At 39.3% G+C, this 25,645-nt stretch overlaps 1 protein-coding gene across 50 annotated transcripts in view; it reads left to right on the plus strand.

Moving 5' to 3' along the window:
- The window catches only part of PUM1 (pumilio RNA binding family member 1), a 136,979-nt gene that overhangs the window by 63,319 nt on the left and 48,015 nt on the right, over positions 1-25,645 (plus strand). For 19 of the 50 annotated variants that reach the window (XM_009452446.3, XM_001157169.5, XM_063803852.1 and 16 more), the window contains 4 exons: positions 10,216-10,382; positions 12,776-13,046; positions 24,020-24,113; positions 25,262-25,363. In XM_009452446.3, coding sequence (XP_009450721.1) covers positions 10,216-10,382; positions 12,776-13,046; positions 24,020-24,113; positions 25,262-25,363 — 634 coding nt within the window. Of the gene's footprint in view, positions 1-10,215; positions 10,383-12,775; positions 13,047-24,019; positions 24,114-25,246; positions 25,364-25,645 lie in introns of all 50 variants that reach the window. The other 31 variants (XM_009452438.3, XM_054680808.2, XM_063803846.1 and 28 more) reach the window with 2 other exon arrangements.

Consider the following 25,645-nt stretch of genomic DNA (forward strand, 5'->3'; position numbering starts at 1 on the left):
TTTGCCAATACCCGAGAAACCTTAATATAGATCAGATTATAGGGCTATTCTTGTTTTGTTAGCTACGATTTAATTATAGAATCCTCTTTGGCCCTCCTTGAACAGCTTTGTTTCTCACACCTGGCCTGTCAAGAAATTAGGGATTCTGTTAATTCTTTCTTACGAATTTTTTTGATTCATTATCACTGACCTCTCTGATGCTAAATTGTAGTCAAATAAGTCTCTGTGTGTATAGCCTCTTTCTTTTTAAGTCTTAAGCATTTTTCTATGAGCATCTGTGATAGCCTTTCTCAAAACAATTTCTTTCTTTATCATTAACTTTCTAGATCGAGAAGTGTTAAGATGTATTTCCATTTGAGTCTTCCTCATTTTGAATTCTGCGACTGTTGTCATATTCCAGGTCACAGACAGGAAGGCCATGAGAGGCACATGAATCTTCTTCCCTCCCTTTCTCCTGTCTAAACTTGTTTTGTACTTTTTCAAAGACATTTCTCCCTGCAGTCATTTTGGGCTGATATCACCTGATAACAGTCATTTAAGAGATTTTAATGTAATTTGTGGGAAAGAACAGCAGAAGAACCTTCTTTCCCACAAATTGAGAATTAATATTAAAACTGTCTTTCTTTAATAGCATTTGTTGCTCAGTATTTTTTAGTGTTATACATCTTTTGCTGGGTATCAGAGCCTTGGTCCTATTTTCCCTATTCCACATTAAATTTTGTTAGAGTAACAGTAGTTCATTTTTGGTGCAGCTTTCTCAAGTGTCAAGTACAGTTCTTAAGTACTAGCTATTCTAAAGCTGACCTGATTGCTTTTCAGTGTTTTGACCCTGCAGAGACCTAGGTCAGGTTTAGTAGCTTGTGAATCAGATAGGAGATGGCTCCTGTTATTTGAACCTTCCCAAGGGGCTGCTTGGGAAGAACAAGATCTACCCTTTGGATGTGAGTTACTTCTCTTTCTTCACCCTATCCCCAGCTCACCTCTTTTTCTGTCCTCACTCTTTCCTCATCTTATGAGCACAGATTCCTCAGCAGAAATTAGTGTTGTGCGTCAGTAGGTTGCTAGTGTGGTGAACTGGAACCTGTGACTCTAGCTGTGAATTCTCTGTCATGTGTGTGATCAGTTTCTAATTCTTGGGCACTAACCAGGAGGCATGTGCCTGCATTACTGTGAAGCTTGTAGGAGGCAGAAAAATAGTTGGAATTAGGAGGAAGATACATGGTGGGATTGAATCATTTTGCCACTTATTTTTCTCTCTTTAAACAATCATCTCACTAGACGGTTATTTTGATGACAAAAGCTGTATCATTTGTCCTGGGAGACTGATGATTTACCTCTTTTACAAAAGAATCGTGACAGAGGAGGTTAAGACTTCAGGCTAGATAGATGGGGCCAGATGATTGGACTTTAACCATCAAGATAATTTACTGAGCTTCTGAGGTATGCATAAAGATAAATGAAAATTCTGAGGTATGCATAAAGATAAATGAAAATTCTCCAAATCTGTGTTCCAGCTTCTTTTAGAAGGAAGATTGTGGGTAATGGAATATTATCCCATAGTTTGACTTAGATTGCATCTATAGAGTGATACAAGAGGACTGATCTAGTGACATCAAGCCACTTGTTGGCATATACAGTCTTCTGGTGGATGGAGACCTGTGGCTCAGTGAACTGATTATTATTGTTGTTATTATTGAGGTGGAGTTTCACTCTTGTCGCCCAGACTGGAGTGCAATGGCACGATCTTGGCTCATCGCAACCTCCACTTCCAGGGTTCAAACGATTCTCCTGCCTTAGCCTCCTGAGTAGCTGAGATTACAGGTGCCTGCCACCATGCCCGGCTAATTTTTGTATTTTTAGTAGAGACCCGGTTTCCCCATGTTGGCCAGGCTGGTCTCAAACTCCTGACCTCAGGTGATCTTCCCACCTCGGCCTCCCAAAAGTGCTGGGATTACAAGCGTGAGCCACCGCGCCCGGCCAGTGAACTGATTATCAGCTTTGTGGTTGTATCCTCTTGATTTTATACCTAACCTGACTTTGCTCTGCCTGTTGGTCAGGATGACACCTGACCAAAGCTCTTTTTGTGGAAGCCTGAATCACTTTATTTTTGTCATAGTACGCATACATCTTCTTGAGGAAAGTGAGCCTTTTCTTTTAAAATCTAGTCTGTCATTTAGAGTGTTGAATTCAGAGAACCAGGAAGATAGGATTTCTGCTTCTTGTAGATAATTGTTCTAAAGGAGGAGTGGTACTTGGTAGTGTATGGGGTCAGGGCATCCACGTATTTTTACTTTTGGGGTAGCTGTATCAACATTAATTCCAGTAAGCCTCACTTTAATCCTGAGAGCTAAAAGCATCATCTCTGATGGTATAGTGATTGTAGACCTCAAAGCAAGTAACTAAGAAGTTATTCTTACACACTGACAACAGATAATTGAGACTTTAACTTTTCAGGTAAAGATGTTTAAAACTAAAATAAATCTCTATATAGTGGTTTACCATTTTCAGTGAACTTTGCTGGTTACGGCTAGATTGAAGCTGTTTAGCTCTTTGTCTAGCTTGAATTCATTTTGATTGTACAAATGATCTCAGTTTAGTGGTTTTGGCTTCTGTGATAAGAATACATTCTGGCTAACAAGAAGAATCTGGCAACCATATTTTGTTCTGAGCATTCACTGTAAATTTTTGGTAGTATTCCACATAGGAATCTCAAACTTTAGGAGAGCAGCTTTCAGAATAATAGAGCTCAAAAATATCAATCAAGTCTTTTATTTTTCTTTTCTTTTGTATCCTTTATTTATTCTTGGAGTAGAACAGGTGCTTGCCCCACAGCCCCCCATGGTTCAGGGTGGTTACAAAATCAGATGTAATTATTGTATTTTTGAGGCCCATGGGTGAGATTGCCATCTAAGGACCCTGCTCTCTGGAATACCAGCTGATCTTTTTCAAATAGGTGGAAGCCTAGCCAGCCAAAAAGTGGATCATGATTTCTACCTTGCTGGTTTATGGTGCCCAGGGAAATGAGAAGATCACTCTAAACTTTGATTAGGGTAATGACCACCTTAACCTCACAGAAGAAAGATTTTTAGAAAAAATATATTGGGAAGGTCTTTCTGTTTGTTCTGTAGAGAGTATCTGCTTTTTGATCTGGAGGATGTATACACATTCGTAGTATACATCTATTTGGGCCGTGAAACTTGTTTGTCTAGGTTTCACTGCATTTACTTTAGGTAACCAGTGCTACTTAACTTTCATAGGTTTTGTTTGAAAACTTCTGTACAATGTAATGCAGATAGAAATCAGGGGTTTGAGTTTCAAATGGACCTTAATTCATCTGCAAAATGAGGATAATCAAAACTCAACAAAGTCTAATTCATACGGCTGTGTAGCATATGTGAAAATGCTTTGTAAACATTAGAAGTCTTACTGCCAAAGTCAGTGGGCCAACAGCATTAGCATCACCTGGGAGCTTATCAGAAACGCAGAATCTCAGATCATACCTGAGAGCGAATGAATCAAAACCTGCATTTTGACAAGACTACCCAGATGATTTGTATGCACATTAAAGTTTGATAAGCACTGCTATCATACGCGTATCTCAGAAAATTCAGCTGGACAAAGAGTCTAATGATTAGAGCCTTAAAAGTTTCCTAGGGGAAAAAACATAGTATGTCTAGCAATTTTTAAGCCTTGGTGGGGAGGGCTGGTGAGGGCACTGTGAAAAAGGCAATGGAGAAAAAATGTGAAAATTGGATAAAGTATTTTTTTAAAAAGACAACTGTACTTTCATGAATTTCCTTGTTTAGTCCTTGGAACAACACTTTGAGGTAGATACTATTGTCTCTATTAATTTATAGATGAGAAAACTGAGTCTTAGAGGGGAAATGGGGGGCTGAATTCAAACTTTGTTTGTTCTAATTTCAATTTTTAGCTATATTGCTTTCAACTGTGCCATACTGGCATTGTTTGTGAGTAGGAATCCTCAAAAAAGGATCAGATTTAATATGTTAAATTAAGAAGTATTTCACATGGCTAGCAGTTTCAAACTTATAATTTTTAATATTTGAATTTTTTTTTTTTGAGACAATCTCTTTCTGTCTCTTTCTGTCACCTGGAATGCAGTGGTGTGATCTCAGCTCACTGCAACTTCTGCTTCCTGGGTTCAAGTGATTCTTGTGCCCCTGCCTCCCCAGTAGCTGGGACTACAGGAGTGCATGTGCCACCACACCCAGCTAATTTATTTATTTATTTATTTTATTTTATTTTTTTTTTGAGACGGAGTCTTGCTCTGTCGCCCAGGCTAGAGCGCAGTGGCGCAATCTCGGCTCACTGCAAGCTCCGCCTCCCGGGTTCATGCCATTCTCCTGCCTCAACCTGCAGAGTAGCTGGGACTACAGGCGCCCGCCACCACGCCCAGCTAATTTTTTTGTAGAGACGGGGTTTCACCGTGTTAGCCAGGATGGTCTCGCTCTCCTGACCTCGTGATCCGCCCGCCTCAGCCTCCCAAAGTGCTGGGATTACAGGCGTGAGCCACTGTGCCCGGCCCACACCCAGCTAATTTATATTTGAAATTTTAAATTACCAGTAGAGCTTGACATTGTTGTACTTCAAAGGAATCAGACATTTCAGTTTTTTGGCATTTTGTGAAAATGGGTAAGTGTGTGCAGGAGAAACCAGTGTTTTAGTTACCATTGTTATAGTTTTTGGACTCAGTGTGTCAAGCAGGTATAAAATACTTCATAGAAAGAAGGGAGGAAAATGACTAATCCCATTAAATATGACTTCTGCTGTGTGAAGCTTTCTTTTAAGATCACGGCCGTAAGAGTAGTAAATAGATTTGAAATCTTCTGACTTCATTCAGAATTATTAGGTATATTAGGAAGTATTCCCCCCTTTATGTGAGTCTTTTGAGGAAGTTGAGCCATAAGTGCATGGATTCTGACCTCAACAATATATAGTTCTACCTACGTCTGCTTTTCTCCCAGTTCTTTGATATTTAGCAATTTCTCTGCCTCTCTGTAGGTCTGGGATCTCTCAGCACCCATCTTGGTTCCACTCTTGAGATTTTGATTGGGCTTGGCCACTTGCAATTTGAGCATTTTACTGAAGTTTGTATTTGAGCACTATAGCTTTGGGTTAACATTCAGCTAAAGAAAGCCCATAATTAAAAGATGCTGTTAAGCCTTTTTCATTTATTCATTTAGCTAATAGACTTTTCCAGTACTGTATGTACTCGATAATATATAACAAAAAAGCAAATCACAAACCATGCCTTTCTGATGCTTATGTTGCATTTAATTACCTTGGTTCTCAATTGTGGATACTTACCCGAGCTATTTGAGGAGAAGCTTTTCACAACATTTGCAGGAACCTCTACAGACCAATCAGATCAATCTCTGGTGCAGAGGGTGGGCCCAGCCACCTGTGAATTTAAAAAGATTGCGATGCCTAACCCTAATCATAGAACCACTGCTTTGTGCAAATGACAATGCCCCTGGGAGGGCCATATTGGCCGTATACTTGTATTTGAGATTTAAACCACTTAATTGGGACATTTAAGATTTTTATTCTTGATGTCATGTATAGTGTTACAAAGAAACACCATCCCAGTGCGTCTCTTTATTACTAATATTGTATTACATTTGTGTAAAATGGCTTATCTTTATAAAACTTTTAGGCATGCATTATTTCATTGTTATTCATGAGTAAACAAAGTCTCAGAGATTAAATGACCTGTCCAAAGTCCTGTGACCAGTAAGTGTTAGCAGTTGAGATAGAATGTAGGTTCTGTGCACCCTGGTTCAGTACCTTTTTTTTTTTTTTTTTTTTTTTTTTGAGACAGGGTCTTGCTCTGTCACCCAGGCTGGAGTGCAGCAGTGTGATCTTGGCTCACTGCAACCTCTGCCTCCAGGGTTCAAGCGATTCTCCTGCCTCAGCCTCCCGAGTAGCTGGGATTACAGGTGTGCACCACCACGTCTGGCTAATTTTTGTATTTTTAGTAGAGATGGGGTTTCACCATGTTGGCCAGGCTGGTCTTGAACTCCTGACCTCAGGTGATCCGCCTGCCTCGGCCTCTCAAAGTGCTGGGATTACAGGTGTGAGCCACCGCACCTGGCGGGTTCAGTATTTTTTTTAAAAGACTGGGCTAGGTGTTATGGCTCACACTTGTAATCACAGAGCTTTGGGAGACCAAGGCAGGAGGATCACTTGAAGCCAGGTGTTTGAATCTAGCCTGTGAAACATAGCAAGACCCCATCTCTACAAAAAATATAAAAATCAGCCAGGCATGGTGTGTGCATCTGTAGTCATAGCTGCTTGGGAGGCTAAGGTGGAAGGATCACATGAGCCCTAGAGGTCAAGGCTGCAGTGAGTTATCATTGCAGTACTGCATTCTAGTCAGGGTGAAAGAGCGAGACCCTGTCTCAAAACAAACAAACAAACAAACAAAAAAACAAAAAACAACCACACAGCTATGAATAGTTTATCTTAAATATTTTTCAGAAGTGTAAAATTTTCATAAAACTTAACCCATTTATACCTTTCTTCTATTGTCTTTAGGGTCTTCATGTTTTTAAGAGACCATTTTAAGGATCTTGAACCTGATACTGCTATCTATTAATGAAATAAACTCAGGGTCTCACTTTGTCCCCAGACTGGAGTGCATTGCCAGTGCATATTTTGTTCTGAGCATTCACTGTAAATTTTTGGTAGTATTCCCCATAGGAATCTCAAACTTCAGGAGAGCAGCTTTCAGAATAACAGGAGAGCTCAAGATATCAGTCAAGTCTTTTATTTTTCTTTTCTTTTCGTATCCTTTATTTTATCTATTCTTGGAGTAGATCAAGTGCCCACCCCACAGCTTACTGCAGCTTTGAACCCCTGAGCTCAAGTGGTCTTCTTGCCTCAGCCTCCTGAGTAGCAAGGACTACAGGCGCATGCCACCTTGCCCAGCTAATTTTTTTAAAAACTTTTTTTTTTAGAGATGGCATCTCCTCTGTGTTGCCCAGGCTTGTCTTGAACTCTAGGCCTCAACCTAGATCCTTCCGCTTCTGCCTCAAAGTGCTAGGATTACAGGCATGAGCCACTGCGTGCAACTGATACTATCTCTTAGTAACAGACTTTTGACAGAATGGTTTCCTATTTGTGCTTTTGTTTTTACTCAGAAGTCAGACTTCTGCCAGCCATTTTTATGGAGGGCCATTGTTGATTTCTTGAGTTTCTTTTTTCTTTTAAGTAAACTTTATATTGAAATATGACCTATGTTCAGAGAAGTGTACGAGCCATAAATGTTCGTCTTGAATTTCTGCAAAATCAAAACACCCATATAACACCTTCCCAGATCAAGAATTAGAAACTTCCCTTGGGTTCCCCACTCTCTAAAAGAAGGAGCCCACTATTTTGGTTAGGCATCAATAGCTTATTCAGAGTAGAAAACCCGGTATTTTGTAGGAATGGCCTGTACGATATTGGTAAAATGCAACACATTGCAGGGAAATATTTGAAAATCTGGCCCGTGGCAGTATAACTGAGAATGTAAATTAGTGGCTGAAAGTGTAACTTAGCAGTCAAGATTTCAGGCCATGCCGGGCGTGGTGGTGCATGCCGGTAATCTTTGCTACTGGGGAGGCTGAGGCAGGAGAATCACTTGAACCTGGGAGGTGGAGGTTTCAGTGACCTGAGATCGCACCACTGCACTCCATCCTGGGCAACAGAGCAAGATTCCGTCTTAAAAAACACCACCACCACCACAAAAGAGATTTCAGGCCAGTCAGCATGTAGATGAGCTGAGCAGGTTCTCAGTAAAGCCCTTGTGAAGAGCCCCTGAGGAAAGATAATGCAGTGCATTGATATGACTAGTGCACATCCCCTGCAACCAGCTGTCTTGCTTGTTGTTGAAACTTCCTACTGCTGCTTTATCCTCCTTTCTTTCCTTTTTAAAAAAAAAAAAAAAAAAAAAAAGACGAGTTTCACTCTTGTTGCCTAGGCTGGAGTGCAATGGTGTGATCTTGGCTCACTGCAACCCCTGCCTCCTGGGTTCAAGCGATTGTCCTGCCTCAGCCTCCCGAGTAGCTGGGATTACAGGTGCTGCCTAATTTTTGTATTTTTCTTAGAGACAGGGTTTCACCATGTTAGCCAGGCTGGTCTTGAACTCCTGACCTCAAGTGATCCTGCCTTGCCCTTCCAAAGTGCTGGGATTATAGGTGTGAGCCACTGCGCCTGGCCCTTTCTTTCCATTTTTGCCTACAGACTTTTTGAACTCCTTTTGAGAAATTGATGCTGAACTGTTTCTTCTGAGCCAGTGATTTGATTTGTAGACTGCGGAAGATGATGACTTAGGCATGGCAGTGGGATGATTCTTGTAATATTCTTTTGCTGTTGACATTAATGGTTTCTGATTCAGGCAGAATTGTCATCTAGACCATATTACCACCTCCAGGACTCTTATTTAATGATGATAAGGACAACAGGAAGATCATTCTTATTTTAACAGTTCAGTTTTGCAAGATTTTTTTGTTCCTTTTAATTTTCTTCATCATATTTATTGAGCTTTTATCAGGCACTGCAGTCAGTGCTAGGGATATAAAAATGAGTACACAGCTTTAGTCAGTTTTGCCTCTGCAGTATGGAGGAAGCTATTGCCTTTGGATATTTTGAAAGATCTTTTTGCCTTTAGAACCCTATCATATTCCTATCTCTGCTTTGAGGAATCTCAATGTGGTGCATAATTGGTTATCATTCAGTCCTTTTAAATCAATAACAGCCACATACTTTAAAGATTCTATTCTGAAGGGCACATCTCAATGGCCGTCAAAGCTGTGATTTACTGTTTTGATGCCACATGAAGCTAAGTTGTATATCCTTTCTCAGTTCCTTGTCATATTTGTTCCTTTTTTATATTATCTTTTTCTGTATCACATTTGAACAGAGAATAACTTTAGAAGTAAAATGGGCTCTAAAATAGTAGTTGAAAGGTTTAAGAATGTCAGCCTTTCTGGGCCAGTGATCTCTTAAGAGCATCTGTTGGTTTTGGATCTACAGGCCTGTCCACAGTCAGTCTATTTATAACCGAGTGTCTGCTGCTGTGTCCTCCATTGTTGATTTCTCCCCATTGACATTTGGTTTTGGTGACTGGAAATGCTTTGCAGCCACTCTCATCTTCTATTGAGTGGATCTTGCCTTGTACCAGGAACTTGAACTTGGTCCATGTGCATTTCTCTTCCTTAAACCAGGAGTCAGTCGTGGGGAAAAGCAAGGCTGCTTCCCTCTAGTTTTACAAGAACAAAGGGTTAAACCCTTAACCCTTTGGTGTAAGGTTCTGCAAATCTCTCTGTACTATGTCAAGTCACTATACCAAATCTTTTCCTTTTGGAAATCAAGGTACATGTACTTTATATGTCCAGGGCTTAACTTGGGATGTCGGTAAGAGGAGATAGACACTTAAGAGAGGAATTCTTTTGTATCAAATGCTTCAATTTAACATACTCCCACTTAGAGATCTCATGAATAATCTTTGTTACCAGTAGATGGTAGAAGATAGTTATTAGAATACTTTTGGTGAAAGAATCTCAGAGTTAACTTGTTTTGAGGCATTAAAAAATTTAAGGGTCATCAGTGAATTGATGCATACCTGTGAGGCTTATAGGGTAGAACTGGGAGGTGATGCCAATTGACAGGGCATATATCCCAAGATCAGGTACAGAATAATTGAGTTGATATGATGTCAGACCACACTTGGCTCAATATTTAGAAGTAAGGGAGGAATTTACATAGTGCCGTGGAGAAGTATGAAATTCTTTTTACAGGCTTAATAATTTTTTTTTTCTATGCTATTGGCTATCATACCTGGGGCTTATTAAGAGTCATGCTATTATACAGAGTTAGGTTTGGGAGTAGAGAACTTGACCAAGAGCTGCAAAGTTATGGCTGGGCTTTGGGTAGGAAGAAAAAAAAGGAAGGAAGAAAATGGGTTGGTGGGACATTGGATATAGTAAGACTGTTCTGAACTCTGTAACATAAATGTATGTCTGTCTCCCTCATTTGGCAAGACCTTCTGCAGTGTTCCTGCCTCTGTGTTGTTTGTTAATTAGATTGTAATGTGTGAAAGGGCACAACACTATCCTCTTCTGAGTAGCATCTAGTGTAGTCTGGTGCCCACAACGGTTGCCCGTTATTAGTTGATGACGATTAGTGAAGCTGAAGCTATTTTTTAAACAGGGCCCAAGGGATGCAGACAGTGATGAAAACGACAAAGGTGAAAAGAAGAACAAGGGTACGTTTGATGGAGATAAGCTAGGAGATTTGAAGGAGGAGGGTGATGTGATGGACAAGACCAATGGTTTACCAGTGCAGAATGGGATTGATGCAGACGTCAAAGATTTTAGGTTTGTATGTTTTACACTTCTGATTTTTGAATGTGGGCTATGGGATTTTGTTTGTTTTGATTTAGTTTTACTTTGATTTTCGTTTTCTTCCCCTCCTCATGTTTTCTTTTTAAGAATCCAATCTAGTGTAGGCTATGCTACAAAGATTGTAAATTAACTGGTGAGGTGGAATTTTCTAAAAGTTGTCAATGCCTGAAGCGTTGCCAAAATGGTAGATTTTGCATTTGCATAGAACTTTAAAATCTGAAGAAAGATTCCAGAGAAGACTATTTCAGTGATTCTCAGATATTAAAATCACCTAGGATAGATGCCTTGGGACCTTTCTTAAGTTTCTCCCAAATTACTGTATTAGAGAGCTATGGTTACTAATGGAATATGTCATATCCCTCTGGTGGTTTAGAGGGAAAAACAGTTGAGAACTTGTGCATTATCTCATTTGAGTCTCATGAGCTCCTTTTGAGGTAGGTGGACCAGGTATCATTTTCCTTATTTTGAAGAGCCAGAGATGCAGCTTAAATGATTTGTTCTTAATCATATCTCTTCTGCAGATGCCTCTCATTCCATCTCTGGTCATGATTAATGTACAGGTTTTACCCTATTATTTAAGTTACACAGTATTAAAATAATGTATATTTATCTTCCACAATTGGCACATATTCTTGAAAAATCTATAAAAATCCTTGTCCAGTTATATACAGGTAGAGGATTTTTTTTTAAATCTCCAGTGTGATAGTACAGGTAGAGAATTTAATTTTGAGTAATTTTAATATCAGTGTAAAACTAATGTGTGTGCATGCACACACTCACACCCCTCTGCTTATTCTAATGTCTGCCAAAGTCAAAATGAAAATGTATTTTGGACCATCGTTGTAGGACAAGTGTCAGTTGTTTTGTATCCCTAATCTAATTATTGTTAATCTTGCATGTGTAAATAATTACAGTCTTAAACTTTTTAAAAATTATTTTTATTTATTTATTTTTTGGAGACAGGGTCTCACTCTGTTACCCAGGCTGGACTGCAGTGACATGAAGTTAGCTCACTGCAGCCACCACCTCCTGAGTTCAAGCAGTCTTCCCACTTCAGCCTCCTGAGTAGCTGGGACTACAGCCGCGCACCACCATGCCTGGCTAATTTTTATATCTTTTGTAGAGATGGGGTTTTGCCATGTTGCTAGGCTGGTCTTGAACTCCTGAGCTCAAGTGGTCTGCCTGCCTTAGCCTCCCAAAGTGCTGAGATTACAGGCATGAGCCACCATGCCCGGCCTGAATTACAATCTTCGGAAGAAATTTAAGGCACAGGGTAATAAATACTTACCTAAGGTCTTTCAGATGAGTTCAGGTGTCCTCTCCACCTTGAATATCCAGCAGCCTGTAGCAGTGTTTTGTTGTATTTAAATGGGGGCTGGTGGTGGTGGTGGTGAGTGTGTGAGTGAGAGAAAGAAAGAGAAGGAACCAGAACAATACCTTTAATATGTACCAGCTACTGGACTACAGGATTTTTTGGGGTAGGGGGTTGGAGGTGGAGAAGAAGGGCATTGAATGTTGCCACAGGTTACACTCTTCTGTTTATATAATATTATATATTAGTCTGATTTTGGATCATATAATCCTGAAGTCCTTTTATATAAGGTGATGGTAGACCCTGGGTTACCCAGAACCTTGTGTCCTACAATGATTATCAATAGTGCCCTGTTTTGTTTTTTTTTTTTTTAAATCTTAGGCATGTCCTGGTTTGGATGATAAATTACATCTTCCCATTACTTTTAATTCTTAGAATTGTCTCCTTAACAGGGGCATATCCTAGATAATGAGTTCATCTTGTACTACTTTGGAATAGTCTGCTTATTTCGGTTTCTTAGAAAGGGGAGTTAGTTTTAGCATTGGTCAGTAATACCAACGACATGTAAAAACTTTTTTCATTCTGTTTCTTTCCTCACAAATATGCCAGGAAGATAAAAACTTTTTAGAATCACTGAGTTGTGGAATTTCCCCCAGAAACCAACTTTTTCCATTGTCTCTGTATTTAAAGAGTAGATAGAGTAGATGTTGCATTTTGATGCATTTTGGGATCTGCTTTCATGGATGCTATAGACAGTGATTTTTCCACTTTATTTCAGTTTTCCTCAAACCCGGCCCCCTTGGTGAAGGGATGTAAATTAATAGCAATTAATGTGAATTTAAGGGGTGAGTTACATGGAATTGCCGGCAATAGAAGCATCAATTTAGAAGATGTAACCCTGTAAGCCCTGTAAAGTATCTCTGGTTGTTTTATAGAAATAGTTTTAAATACTGTTGATAATGAGCTATGTTGAGGACATTGTCCTTAAACTTGGGTTGCTGTAGTCCCTCCCCACTGAAAATAAGGTTTAATGCCCTTTACTTTCTCTGTTTAGCCGTACCCCTGGTAATTGCCAGAACTCTGCTAATGAAGTGGATCTTCTGGGTCCAAACCAGAATGGTTCTGAGGGCTTAGCCCAGCTGACCAGCACCAATGGTGCCAAGCCTGTGGAGGATTTCTCCAACATGGAGTCCCAGAGTGTCCCCTTGGACCCCATGGAACATGTGGGCATGGAGCCTCTTCAGTTTGATTATTCAGGCACGCAGGTACCTGTGGACTCAGCAGCAGCAACTGTGGGACTTTTTGACTACAATTCTCAACAACAGGTACTGTGTGTGTCTCTGTCACCCTCTCTACTCTCCCTCCAGCCAGCACGTTGTTCAAGTAATTAAGAATGGGGGGATGGGGGAGGTGGTGGCATTGTTTCAGGCTATCCATAGCTAGCCCTTGTGAACCTGTTAGTGATGTAGGTTTACAGAGTCCCCTCATGAAGCTGGTCCCTATGCTGAGGTCACTGGCAAGAGGCCACCCTCCTCTGTATGTACTTCCTTTGGTTCTTCTCTCTCCTCAGCAGCTGGGGAGTGGATGAGGTAGTATTGCCTCTTGTAACACAACCCTCTCGGGTGCTAAATTAATCTCTGAAGATTTATGTGGTTGTGATGCTGTTGGTTTGTTTTGTTTTTAAAATAGTAAACTCTACTATCCACCGCTGTCAGGAGTGTAGTGCCAGGTCATCTTACCAGTTATGTCTTACAGTTAAACAAGTTACTCCAGATAGCATAGACAAGGATTTGGCATCTTTCAAAAGTGTTAGAATGCGATCAGAGGAAACCACACACACAAATCATTCAACTTAAAATCTACCATGAAATTGCTTGGCTCTTTTTCTTTTTTTAAATTCATAAGTCCCTGAAGATGTTGTATGTCTACCTTCTGTTTTTGAAGACATGTAGGACTACCTCTAGGGTTAACTGATCTCTGTGTTTATTTATTTATTTTTTAAAGAAAGGTCAGCTGTCTGAACTACAAAAGAGGGGCTGTTAGTTTCCCAATCTTGTTAAGTTCTCCCTTGTGGCGGAAGCAGTTTGATTGACCATGAATTTCTGTTACTCTTTAGTAGTTTTGTAATAGATCGTTAATACAGACTTCTAGGTTTGAAAGGTTAGCATCTCATTTTGAAGTTTAGAAATTCTATGTAGGGAAATGTGCTTATGGTCTTTGGAGATTATTATGCCATGTTGTACCTTTAGTTATTGTCATAAATAGCTGATACTAAATGAATTTTGATTGATAGAGTAAAAAGTTAAACATATGAAGTTTCCCTTTAAGTCTCCTGTGTCGTTTATGAACAATAAATACCTTTAAGGGATTGTGTGAATGTGCATATTCATATAAGGTTAAATTAACAAAATATCTTTCAGAGAGAGTAAACTGAAAGTGTACACTCTTCTCCGTGCAGTTCTTAGTAGGTATGCCTGCCTCCCCATATGAATTGACTCTGTGCTTTTTTTCTCTTTATGGCCATTTTTGGTTCTTAGCTTCCATTCCCAGTGTAATGCAATCTAACCCTTTCTGTGTTTTTTAAGAAGGGTTTGTCTCAGATTTCTTATGAACAAAAATATATGGTTCTCTCTTTTTTTTTTTTAACTGTTCTTTACTTCATAATCAGAGTTGATATTCTTTTTTGATTTATTGATCTTTGGTTTCAAAATAATTTTACCAGTTTTTGGAGACTGGACAATTATTAGAACTTGAACAGAAATGTACTTCTATGTACCCACAAGTAGTTAGCATGATTACATCATAGCTACCACTTATTCAAAAATATAAAACCAAGGGTGCCCTCACCATATATCTTAGCAGTTATTGAAAGTAAACATTATTTTGAAAGTTAATCTCTTGTTGGATTCAGGTTTCCTGTGCATGTCTTGGTTGCTGCAACATAGAGGCATTTTTACACAGACATACCACTGTCATGATGTGAGTGTTGTTTTATCTCATGGGCCATAATTCTTTTCTGAGTAGTTTGTTTTATACATTCTTGTACCGGGGGCCCTAATAGCATACCTGGGAACCACTGGCGTAAGCCTCCTAGTATCTTTAAGACCCTCAATCTCTCGGTGTTCCTGTATAAGAGCTAGTAGTTGTCAAGAAGGAAGGATTCCTTTTCTATTGGAAATTGGTGTTTGTTTCTTACATTTTATCCCTTATCCTTTTAGTTTTCATTACATTTTATTCCACTTTTCATTTCTAATTTACGTCCACCTCATTTGTCAAGGTTCAGTACTGTCACCTTCCTTTCTTAGTCTCCAAACCAAAAAGCTGTCATGTCTGTCTCCCTTGAACTCCATAGCATTTTGTGTTTCCTTTAAGAGAAGGTGTTACCATGTTTTGTCTTGTGTTGTGATTACTCGTCTAATAGTCCTTGCCAGATTGTAAGCTCCTTGAGGGCAAAGACTGAACCTTACCCCATTTCCTCTGCATTGCTTTAGCAGAACAAGGTTTCAGGGGACTTTCCCCCATCCCTATTATAATATCTCAGTGCATCCTCTGTACGTAATATGCTTCCCAAAATTAAAATTTGAAACTAGCCTTTCAGGAGATCTGGAGGCTACTCTTTGAGAACTACCGTGTTTTCTAATATGTGTGTCCTTTGGATCCAGCTTACCACTTGTATACAAATAATTATACTGTATAATATCCAGGAAAGTTAGTTCTTGGATCAGAACTTAATATTTTAAGGCTCACTCTGTTGTCATCTGATCAGAAGCCATGGTCTCTCTCATGAGAAAAATGTACATAATTCTCTGACACTCAGTTTTGTAGATAACTTCAGGGAGACCACAGGTTTGTGTTCTACAGATACAGCCTTCTGTTCATATCTTTTGTTCTTTGTAGCCAACCATATCTTTCATGAATAGAGTAAGATTCCCTTTCTTCTTCTTGATTTGCTCTCAGGTTAGTCATTGTAACTCATTTTATCATTTAAATTGTGCATGGAAGTACTCGATGACAAGTGATGAGACCATTTATGCCCATATCCTTGGAACCCTGCAACTGTGGAGAGTGTACTCTGGTCTCTTGGGAAGGGAAGGACTTGTGGAAGAAGTGGTTCTTTTTTTTTTTTTTTTTCTGAGACGGAGTCTCACTCTTTTGCCCAGGCTGGAGTGCAGTGGTACAATCTTGGCTCACTGCAACTTCCGCCTCCTGGGTTCAAGCGATTCTCCTGCCTCAGCCTCCCAAGTATCTGGGACTACAGACACCCACCACTGTGCCTGGCTAATTTTTGTAGTTTTGGTAGAGATGGGGTTTCGCCTTATTGGCCAGGCTGGTTTCGAACTCCTGACCTCAGGTGATCTGCCCGCCTTGGCCTCCCAAAGTGCTGAGATTACAGGCATGAGCCACTGCGCCCGGCCAGAAGAGGTAGTTCTTTAGCTGTGCCTTGAAATACTTTTTTATATACGAAGAAAATGAGAATTCTAGTGGAGGAAATAGTAAAACAGATATGTGTTCAGTAGATAATGTAGAAGTAGTCAGTCTGGTTGGTGGTTAGGTTGAAGAAAAATAACTAGAGAGGTTGAAGAGATGGTGTTGTGAGTCTTATGCTGTGTTGCCTATAGGAAATGAGAAGACACTTTAAAGCAGGAATTACTTAATTATTATAGTTTGGTTTTTTGTGGTTAGTGTGAGTTTAGCAGCAGTTTGAGGCATTCTCTTACTCTTATTATTCAGTTAACTGTTGACTGTTGTGTCCTTCTAGGAACCTTGGGTCCTGAATGAAACAGTAGTGGAACATTTGGGGAACTAAGTGCTCAATTAATGGGTTCTGAATCCTATCAGACAAGGGGAGGGCTCAATGAGGACAAAGGTTGCATGCAACTGACTTGAAGGACAGGTGGAATACATTTTGTTGCAGGTCAGAGCAGAGGTAAGGAGCTGGGAATGACTGTGCTGTAGTCCTAGGCTGAAGAGAGTAGAAGATGAGTGTAGAAGAGGACAAGGAGGTACAGATGCCTTTGAAAATTGAGTCCCGGAGGCCTTGAGAACCAGCTAGAAGTCTCAGACACTACTGATGATTGTGAGGGTTGGACCAGAGATCTAGTGCAGCACATATTTTTCTGCACATTCTGCTCTTTTTATCTTGGCTTTCTGAAATAAGCAACAAAGTTGATCATTTTTCTTGGTTTAGAGTTGTTTGCTGCAAATGGTAGGTTTGCTTTATTTGTGATTTTTTAGAATAGGAATCTGGTTTGGAGGTTGACAAAATAAGTAATTCTCTCTTTTGTTATATTTTCTTTCAATCTTGGCTTTGATTTGGTGTAATAAGCTGGTTTCATCAAACTTATTATCAGCCTATAATGAGATACATGACATGGAGCAGCCTGCAAATAGGGAAAAGGTAATTTTCATTTAATTCATTGCAAACTTAGTTCTTGTTAGCTGTGACATGGGATTTTGATGAGTCAGTTGGTTGTCTGGTCACTGTTAATCACTCTGAATTTAACCCTTGTAAGGTTTATTTATAAGAGCAGGAGTTTCTAATTCTTTTTTGTTTGTTTTTGTGTGTGCCGTGAACTTCTTAATAATTGAACCATGTGTACTACTTCTCAGAATAATGTTTAAAATGTATAAAGTAGGATTACAAAGGAAACCAGTGGTATAAAAGTAGCTGTCATATTTAAAAACAAAGTTAATTATATATTTACTTATTTTTGATATGATGCATGAAATAGAAGTAGATGTACTAGCTGTCATAATGAGCACAAATAAGATTTTGAGATACTTGTAACAACTGTAAAGTAACATGAAAGTATATGTGATTTCTGTTTGTGATAATGTCACAGGTATATTGCTAAAGTTAATGTAGTTTGTTGTCTACAATCATAATTAAAGAACATGCTAAATTTCAGGTAGATGTGCATGAGATAAAGATGCAGTATTACCCACCCAAGTACAAATATCTTGGGTTCAGAACCTCTGACTTGGAGTATTTTGTCAGCTTGAAATGCTCGTTGTTATTTCTAAAATGTTCTTCCTTTGTCTCAAATTCACTTCATTGTCTTCTTAATCCTGGAAAACAGCTGTGAGCAGTTCATGCATAATGTGTTCATACCATTTTGTACTGTGATGTTGGAGCAGTATTTATTTTTTACAAAATGCTATACAGTTGCCTGTTTCCTTAAATGCAGTTTAGAAAATTATTACTAGGTTTTGGCCAGGCGCGGTGGCTCACGCCTGTAATCTCAGCACTTTGGGAGGCCGAGGCGGGCAGATCATGAGGTCAGGAGTTCGAGAGCAGCCTGGCCAATATGGTGAAATCCCCTTTCTACTAAAAATACAAAAATTAGCCGGGCGTGGTAGCACACGCCTGTAGTCCCAGCTACTCGGGAGGCTGAGGCAGGAGAATCACCTGAACCCAGGAGGTGGAGGTTGCAGTGAGCTGAGATCACGCCACTGCACTCCAGCCTGGGCGACAGAGTGAGACGCCGTCTTTAAAAAAAAAAAAAATTTGTTACTAGGTTGTATTATGTTACAAACGTGGCACAAACCAAAGCCAGGATTATATCAGTGTAGAATTAATTGTATTGTTGATCTTTATTTAGAATTCAGTTAATCTAAAAATAGCCTAATGTAATATGTTTCACAAAATTGGACACTGTTGTACTAAAACTCATCTGTTAAGCATGAATTTTAACAAAGATTCAATATTCTGAAAATGAAAGTTGAAGTATGGTATTCATTCCTGCACGACCACAGTCAGAGGGGAGTGGAAATTGGCATGGGTTAGAAGTGTGGCAGTGTGATTAAATGTCATTCTCGTGAGGCCAAGTGTGTATACACTTTTAATGTAGGTATTTAATATGCTCAACTTTTTCTTTAATTTACAAATGATTATTCTATCAAGTGTCATGTGTATAGTAACTGACAAAGAGTGACTAGTAATTGATCAGTTGAAGCTTAACCTCTATTGTTATTTGACTTCGTTCAAATTTTACTTATGGTGAAGTTTTTCTCAAAAAGTATTAATAATACTTAGTGAAGGGATGTGTTTTGTTCTTCCCTAGGACCTTAGAAATCATTTGTTTTGGAATCAGATTCTTCATCTGCCAAAGAAATGCACAGATGATGATGATGATGTTTTTTTTTTTTAGTTTAGCAGCATGGTTTAATTTGTATGCGCCTACCAAAAATCATTATAATCATTAGTTGATCATTGCAGTAGTTCAAATAACCTCGTATAAACTGGGCTTTTATCTAGAAGCTTCAAGCAGTAACAAGATTTCACAAATTTCATATGCTGAGGAATGACTCCAAAATAAACCTTTTTCTTAAAATTTTAGAATCCCATCATTGATATAGTGCTTTTACTGTTTCGAAGGGATTTTCTCTGTGAACCCTGAAAACAACCCCACGAGGTAGGGTAGCTATTTTACTTTTACACATAAGAGGCCAAGCATGGTGGCTCATGCCTGTAATCCCAGCGCTTTGGGAGGCCGAGGCTGGCAGGACACCCAAGGTCAGGAGTTTGAGATCAGCCTGGCCAACATGGTGAAACCCCGTCTCTAGTAAAAATACAAAAATTAGCCAGGTGTGGTGGCGCAAGCCTGTAATCCCAGCTACTCCAGAGGCTGAGACAGGAGAATCGCTTGAACCCAGGAGGCGGAGGTTGCAGTGAGCCAAGATCGCACCACTGCACTCCAGCCCCGGGGACAGAGTCTCGCTCTGTCTCCAAAAAAAAAAAAAAAAAAACCAAAAAAACAATCAGTGAAGTTTAGGGACTTGTTTGAAGGTCGTCTAGTACAAGCTATGCAGATAGCTATTATTTTGGTTTCTAGCTTCAGGCTGTTTCTTTTGAACTTTGTATTAGAAACGCAGGGCCTTTTAATAGGTGGAGTTGTCTCACCTTCTTCAACTACATAGCTTTTTCTTAAAGTAGTATAATGCAGAAAGTACTCATCCATAAAAACAAAAATGGTTTTCTTTCTTCCCTGTTATCTTTGTGACCCACTGATAGCAGCTGGTGGTCCTGGTGCGGTGAGATTTTGACTCTTTTTTTTTTTTTTTTGAGACGGAGTTTCACTCTTGTTGCTTAGGCTGGAGTGCAATGGCCATCTCGGCTCACCTCAACTTCCGCCTCCTGGGTTCAAGCAATTCTTCTGCCTCAGCCTCCCGAGTAGCTGGGATTACAGGCCTGCACCACCACTCCCGGCTAATTTTGTATTTTTATTAGAGATGGGATTTCTCCATATTGGTCAGGCTGGTCTCGAACTCCTGACCTCAGGTGATCCGCCTGCCTCGGCCTCCCAGAATGCTAGCATTAAAGGTGTGAGCCACTTTGCCTGGCTGATTTAGACTCTTAATACAGACTAGGAAGAGTCCTGCCCTCTGCTTTTGGTCTGCTTGGGCTGCCTGGCTCTGGGAAGGAACTGTAAAGGGTGACTCTCAGAAGGGCTGAGTCTGTTGGGGGTGCTCTCCCCATTCATCAGAAAGAACATCACACATAAAGGACTCTTATAAATCTTTACATGTGTTAATTTTAATCCCCACAGCAACCTGCCATGTTACATATTATCTTTATTGTCATATTAAAGAGAAGAAGAGAATGAGGCACAGAGAGATTAAACGATTTGCCAGAGGTGACATATCACTGGTGAGCTGAGATAGAAACCAAGGCTGTCTGGCTCCAGAGTCAGTGCTCTTAACCCCTGTCTGCTATGTATATAGTCTCAAACTGGTAAAAAAGTCAGGGCTGGCAGTACATTTTATTGTGGCTGGTGGCCAGGGGGGAGTGGGGGCGGTAGTCTTTTGCATTTACTAACTCCTTATTTAGACATTACTCCTCCAGGTTTAGAAAAAAAAAGCCATAATATTTTATGTCAGCAACTGCTATTGATAACAACAACAGTAATAATAGTAGTAGCTATCTTTTATAAGATGCCAACTACATGTCAGTCACTATATTGGGTGTTTTTGGCTGCCCGGATTCCTTTCTGGAATAAGAGCTCTGTAGAGTGTTTTTAATATAGTAAGTGACAGAGAAAGGAGGCAAACCAGCTTGTCTACTTCTTAAACTATGCCTTCAGTATTTATTAGGAACCTCGATATGCTTGAAGTAGATGATACATTTTCCCCAGCATTCAGACTCTTGAACAACTTGTGAAATCTACCCAAGTGAATTATAATTAACTGCGTCACATTTATCATCATACTGACCTTTAAGCATTTCCCCCAACTCACAGTATTTTGTTTCTCAGTTATGGGATATTCGCTTGCTTTGTGAAAAACATGAAAATGTTAGCAGAGCTCAGTGCTTTGCCCAGCAGATGGCATTTGTGTGAGTTTTTCAGGATCCTTTGGAATCTGTCACTTGCCGATTACCCAATTTGTTTTGAATACTCTGTATTTCCAGTTAATATTGCACCATTTACATAAAGAGAATGTGCCAAAATTGCTGTAATCTGTTCTGTAATCAAATCTGTCTGCTGTAGATGTATAATTTACTTTTGTTAAGTTGTTTACTGCAAAATGGTCTCAAGAAAATCCTTTTCTATTCACCATAATTACTAAGATATTAATCAGCTCTCAAACATAGGCTATATGGGGTCTCTTGTAAGGCTTGTTTGCTTTTAGTTAAAAGTAATAGTTCCTGCTTTCAAAATGTTTTAATGTGGTGGTGAAAACCACAAGCTAATGTTATATGGAATGATTACTTTTGTGGTATTCCCACATGCCGTGTATTTCCGTGTATATTTACAGATACAGTACACATACATAAAATGACTTAAATGTAATATTAAAAAAAATATAGCCCAGGTGCGGTGGCTCACGCCTGTAATTCCAGTCCTTTGGGAGGCCAAAGTGGAAGGATCATTTGAGCCCAGGAGTTCCAGACCAGCCTGAGCAACGTAGACTTCATCTCTACAAAAAAGTTAAAAAAAAAAAAAAAGCCAGGCGTGGTGACATGCGCAGCTACTTGGAGGCTGAGGCAGGAGGATTGCTTGAGCCCAGGAGTTTGAGGCTGTAGTGAGCCATGATCACGTCATTGCATTTAAGCCTGGGTGACAGACAGAGTAAGACTCCGACTCTTCAAACAAACAAAAATATATGAAGTGAGGTTAAGTCAGATGGAATGGCAGTGGACTACTGTTTTTGGTTAATAAATCGAGATACCCTTAATAGTTGTGTTCTGAACATACTGTCTTTATTTCCCCAGTTCCATGTCACAGCACCTCCCTAATAATAGGTGCTCGAAAAACATCGGTTGAATGAAATGAATTCTTTTGTTTGCAGTAGGGCAAAGAAGGGTAGAGAGAAGCAGCTAGCACAAGCTGATATGTTAAACGTTGCAAAAGGTTTTAGGCCAAGAAAATTCCAGAAACCCATTGAAGAGGCAGTACATGTTTAGTGGAACTATGAGATGTTTTCACAACCTTGGAAATAATTTAAAAGTAACTTTCTACTGTTTTACTTATTTTCCCACTCCTGGCTGCCCCTCTTGAGTGGACTGCCTCCTGTTGGAGGGAATACTGTGTGAGACACATCTTTAGTAAAACAGAAATGTGAAACCAACTTGCAGAAATCACAAGCACACTGTTACCAAATAGTCTTGACTGGCTCCCTTCCTGGAGGACAAATGTTTTGATAATGTCTGTCAGTAGATTCAGTTCCCCTATTTCTTTTTAAGACTTGATATTTAGTAATACTGTTTCTTTTTTGCCAGCATCGCAGTGAAGTTTTTCTTTAACTTTTGGGGAAAAACAAAACAAAACAAAACAAAAAAAAACTAAAGTATTTTTGAAATCTGTGCATGGTTACTTTTGACATTCATACTCCAAAAGCAGAGACTAAGACTAAAGAGTTAACAGGTGAAATTGGCCAATATCATCAAAGTATTCACTTTTTGTTTTCTTTTAATCTAAAATTAGCCTCATGTTTGAGGTGTAGAGGGTAGCCAAATCTCAGGATAAAATCTCTCCACCACCTAAGATAAGAGTAAGTCCAGTCATGACAATAATTAAGCTGAGTTGCTAGAATGACATTATCTCCTAATGTCTGAAACAATCAGGTCTCTTTATGAGGACATCTGTAATTCAAGATCCATGGTGTCTGTTAAACATCATCCAGCAATGTCAGCTGAGCTGTTGAAAAATCCTGTAGGAAGAGCAGGTAGGTTGAAGGTCCTATCCAGGGAGGTCACTTCAGTAAGTGCTTTCAGTCTGATTTTAACAAACATTGAAGTCTTCAGTATGAGTCCTTGGAAGGAGGCCCATTAAGGTGATCCACAAATTAGGTTACTGGCATCCCCTTTCTTTATACCAATACTATTCATACTAAAATGTAATCTCCATCAGGGCAGGATTATGTATTGTTTTATTGACTGTCATATCCCTAGTTCCTTGCACAGTGCCTAGCAGGTATCATTTGTTTCATAAATATTTGTTGAATTAATGAGTGAATGACTGGTTTTGTATTAACATAGAATCATAAGACATTCTTAGTGTTGTTAAGGCCTTTGAACTTTCTTTTCTTTAGAACTAAGAAGTGTGCTAGGTGTGAGCTCATAATCCAAGTTTTGTTAGTAGCTGCTGTGTTTCTGCTGTTTTATTTTTAACATATAAAGAATAGTATCCCAGAAGACTCTGGAGCTCCCGAAAGTTGGGCAGGTGTCTTAATTTACTCATTAGGATAAGCTACTAGTTGAGGAAGTTATTCAATACCATTTTCCCAGGAAGAGGCAGCTCAGAGGATGAAGTGAACACTTTTCATATTCTTCTCCAAAATGTGAGTAGGTGAGGATTAATTCAGTTATTTGTGGGGTCTTGAAAGCACTGAAAGGAGATTCAGCACTAGGGACAATGTGACAAATCAGTTGGTAGTACATTTGTCTAATTTTTAACTTTGCCTTGGATCAGGCAGGACCTGTAGACCCGATAATCTTTAGGGCTTTTGAATGCATATATATGAGATATATAGATAGATATATAGATATAGATATAGATATCTCATATATGTGTGTGTGTGTGAGAGAGTGTGTATTTGTGGTTCAGGGGACATATAATCTGTGAAGCGGTCAGCTCATGGAACCAGGACACAGCAAATTGAAGTAAAGAAAGAGAGACAGGGAGAACAGAAGTATGAAACGTTTTAATCCCATGGGAATGAAGTAGAGTGTGAGAACATTTATTGTTAAGGTGTCATGCCTAAACAAGTGTTTATTAAAATTTTTAGTCAGAGAGGTTTTTAAATGATTTTGTAAGACAGTTTCCCTAACCACACCATGTTTTTCCTCTTGCCTCAGCTGTTCCAAAGACCTAATGCGCTTGCTGTCCAGCAGTTGACAGCTGCTCAGCAGCAGCAGTATGCACTGGCAGCTGCTCATCAGCCGCACATCGGTAAGTCCTTAAGCCCATAGCTCTTTCATGATAGGTGTGGCCGCCATTTTAGGATAACTGGTTGCTGTGAAACCCAGTAATTTAAACTGATTATAAAAGTTCAGACAAATCCCTCAGACAGAGTAAGTGGCCTCTTCCTTTTGTCCAGTTGTCTCCAGCCACATTAGTTTTGACATAGCTTGTAGACCCGCATCATAACATTTCTTCAGTGTTCAGCCATTGCCCTACCTCAGATGTTTCAGGATTTAAAGTATTTATCAGAGTAGTGACTGGTGACTACCATTAGCTCTTTCGGTAAGATTTGGATGACATTGATTAAATAAGTTGTGGTTCTATAGACTAATATATCAGCTTCTCATTTTGTGAACAAACAGTATAAATCCATTTTCCAGTAAGTATGCATTGAAAAAATTTAAAAGTATTCTCATATAATTACCGATTTTAAAGTAGCTTTGCCCTTTTCCTTTAGCAGTTGTTAAAGTTTTGAGCGATGTATTCATCGTACTGCCTAGACGTTTCTTCTCCCTGGACCTTCTTAAGGTCTCTTAGAGTGCATTAAGTATAAACAAGTAGAAGTAGAATTTTTTTTTTAATGTGTCAAAATGGCATGATTGAGTAGAAAGGAGATAGCTAATCTTGGATGTGATAGGCTATAGAAGAATATACTTACTTCCAACCTAAATAAATAAAGGCCAGGCATAAAGTCCTTGGGTCTGATAATGTATAGTTGTAGATGGTAATCTTTATAAATACCCATACATTTTATTTCATGAAAACTGTTTGGAAAATTGTTTTAAATAGAAATAAATACTTCATCCCATTTTAATATTAGTCTTTAAAATTGTTCTATTGTAGGCTGTTACAATTTTAATAATCTTTTAGAAATGCTGAATTTATAACTATATACAGTTTTAAGTTAAATATTTCTTTAGCAAAGGTAAAATCTTGACTATATAAACATTTCATTATAATCTTTAGTATAGCAGTTATCTTTTTAAAATTTCTCTTTGCCCTCAACCTGTCCCATCTTCTCTTTTTTCATTTTTTCCTTATCTACAGTCTGGAGTGAATAGCGAAACTGTGTAGGTATTTGATAGGGCTGCAGTTTTAGTCAAGTTTGTTTTTACTGACAGGTATGTTTTCAGCAGGTTTAGCTCCCGCTGCGTTTGTCCCCAATCCATACATCATCAGCGCTGCTCCCCCAGGGACGGACCCCTACACAGCTGGATTGGCTGCAGCAGCGACACTAGGTGAGACATTCTGCTGCATGAGGGATTTTCTCACCTGCTGAAAAGTCATTTGAGATGGGCGTGCATTCTTTATACTCTTTCCCAAATCCATGTCTCCAGTGGAGATTATCCAGATTTTCAATGCCATCTACCTGCCAGCTTAATATCTCTCCGTAGCTGTATCATAGGCCCCTCAGACTTGAAAATGTTCAAAGGCAAATTAATCACATACGCCTTGCATATGTGTTTTTGATCCATGGAGCCACCAGATACTCATTTATATTTTGGGAATTTCTCCCCTTG

The sequence above is a fragment of the Pan troglodytes genome, chromosome 1 (genome assembly GCF_028858775.2).
Source record: "Pan troglodytes isolate AG18354 chromosome 1, NHGRI_mPanTro3-v2.0_pri, whole genome shotgun sequence".
In the NCBI taxonomy this organism is placed as follows: Eukaryota; Metazoa; Chordata; class Mammalia; order Primates; family Hominidae; genus Pan; species Pan troglodytes.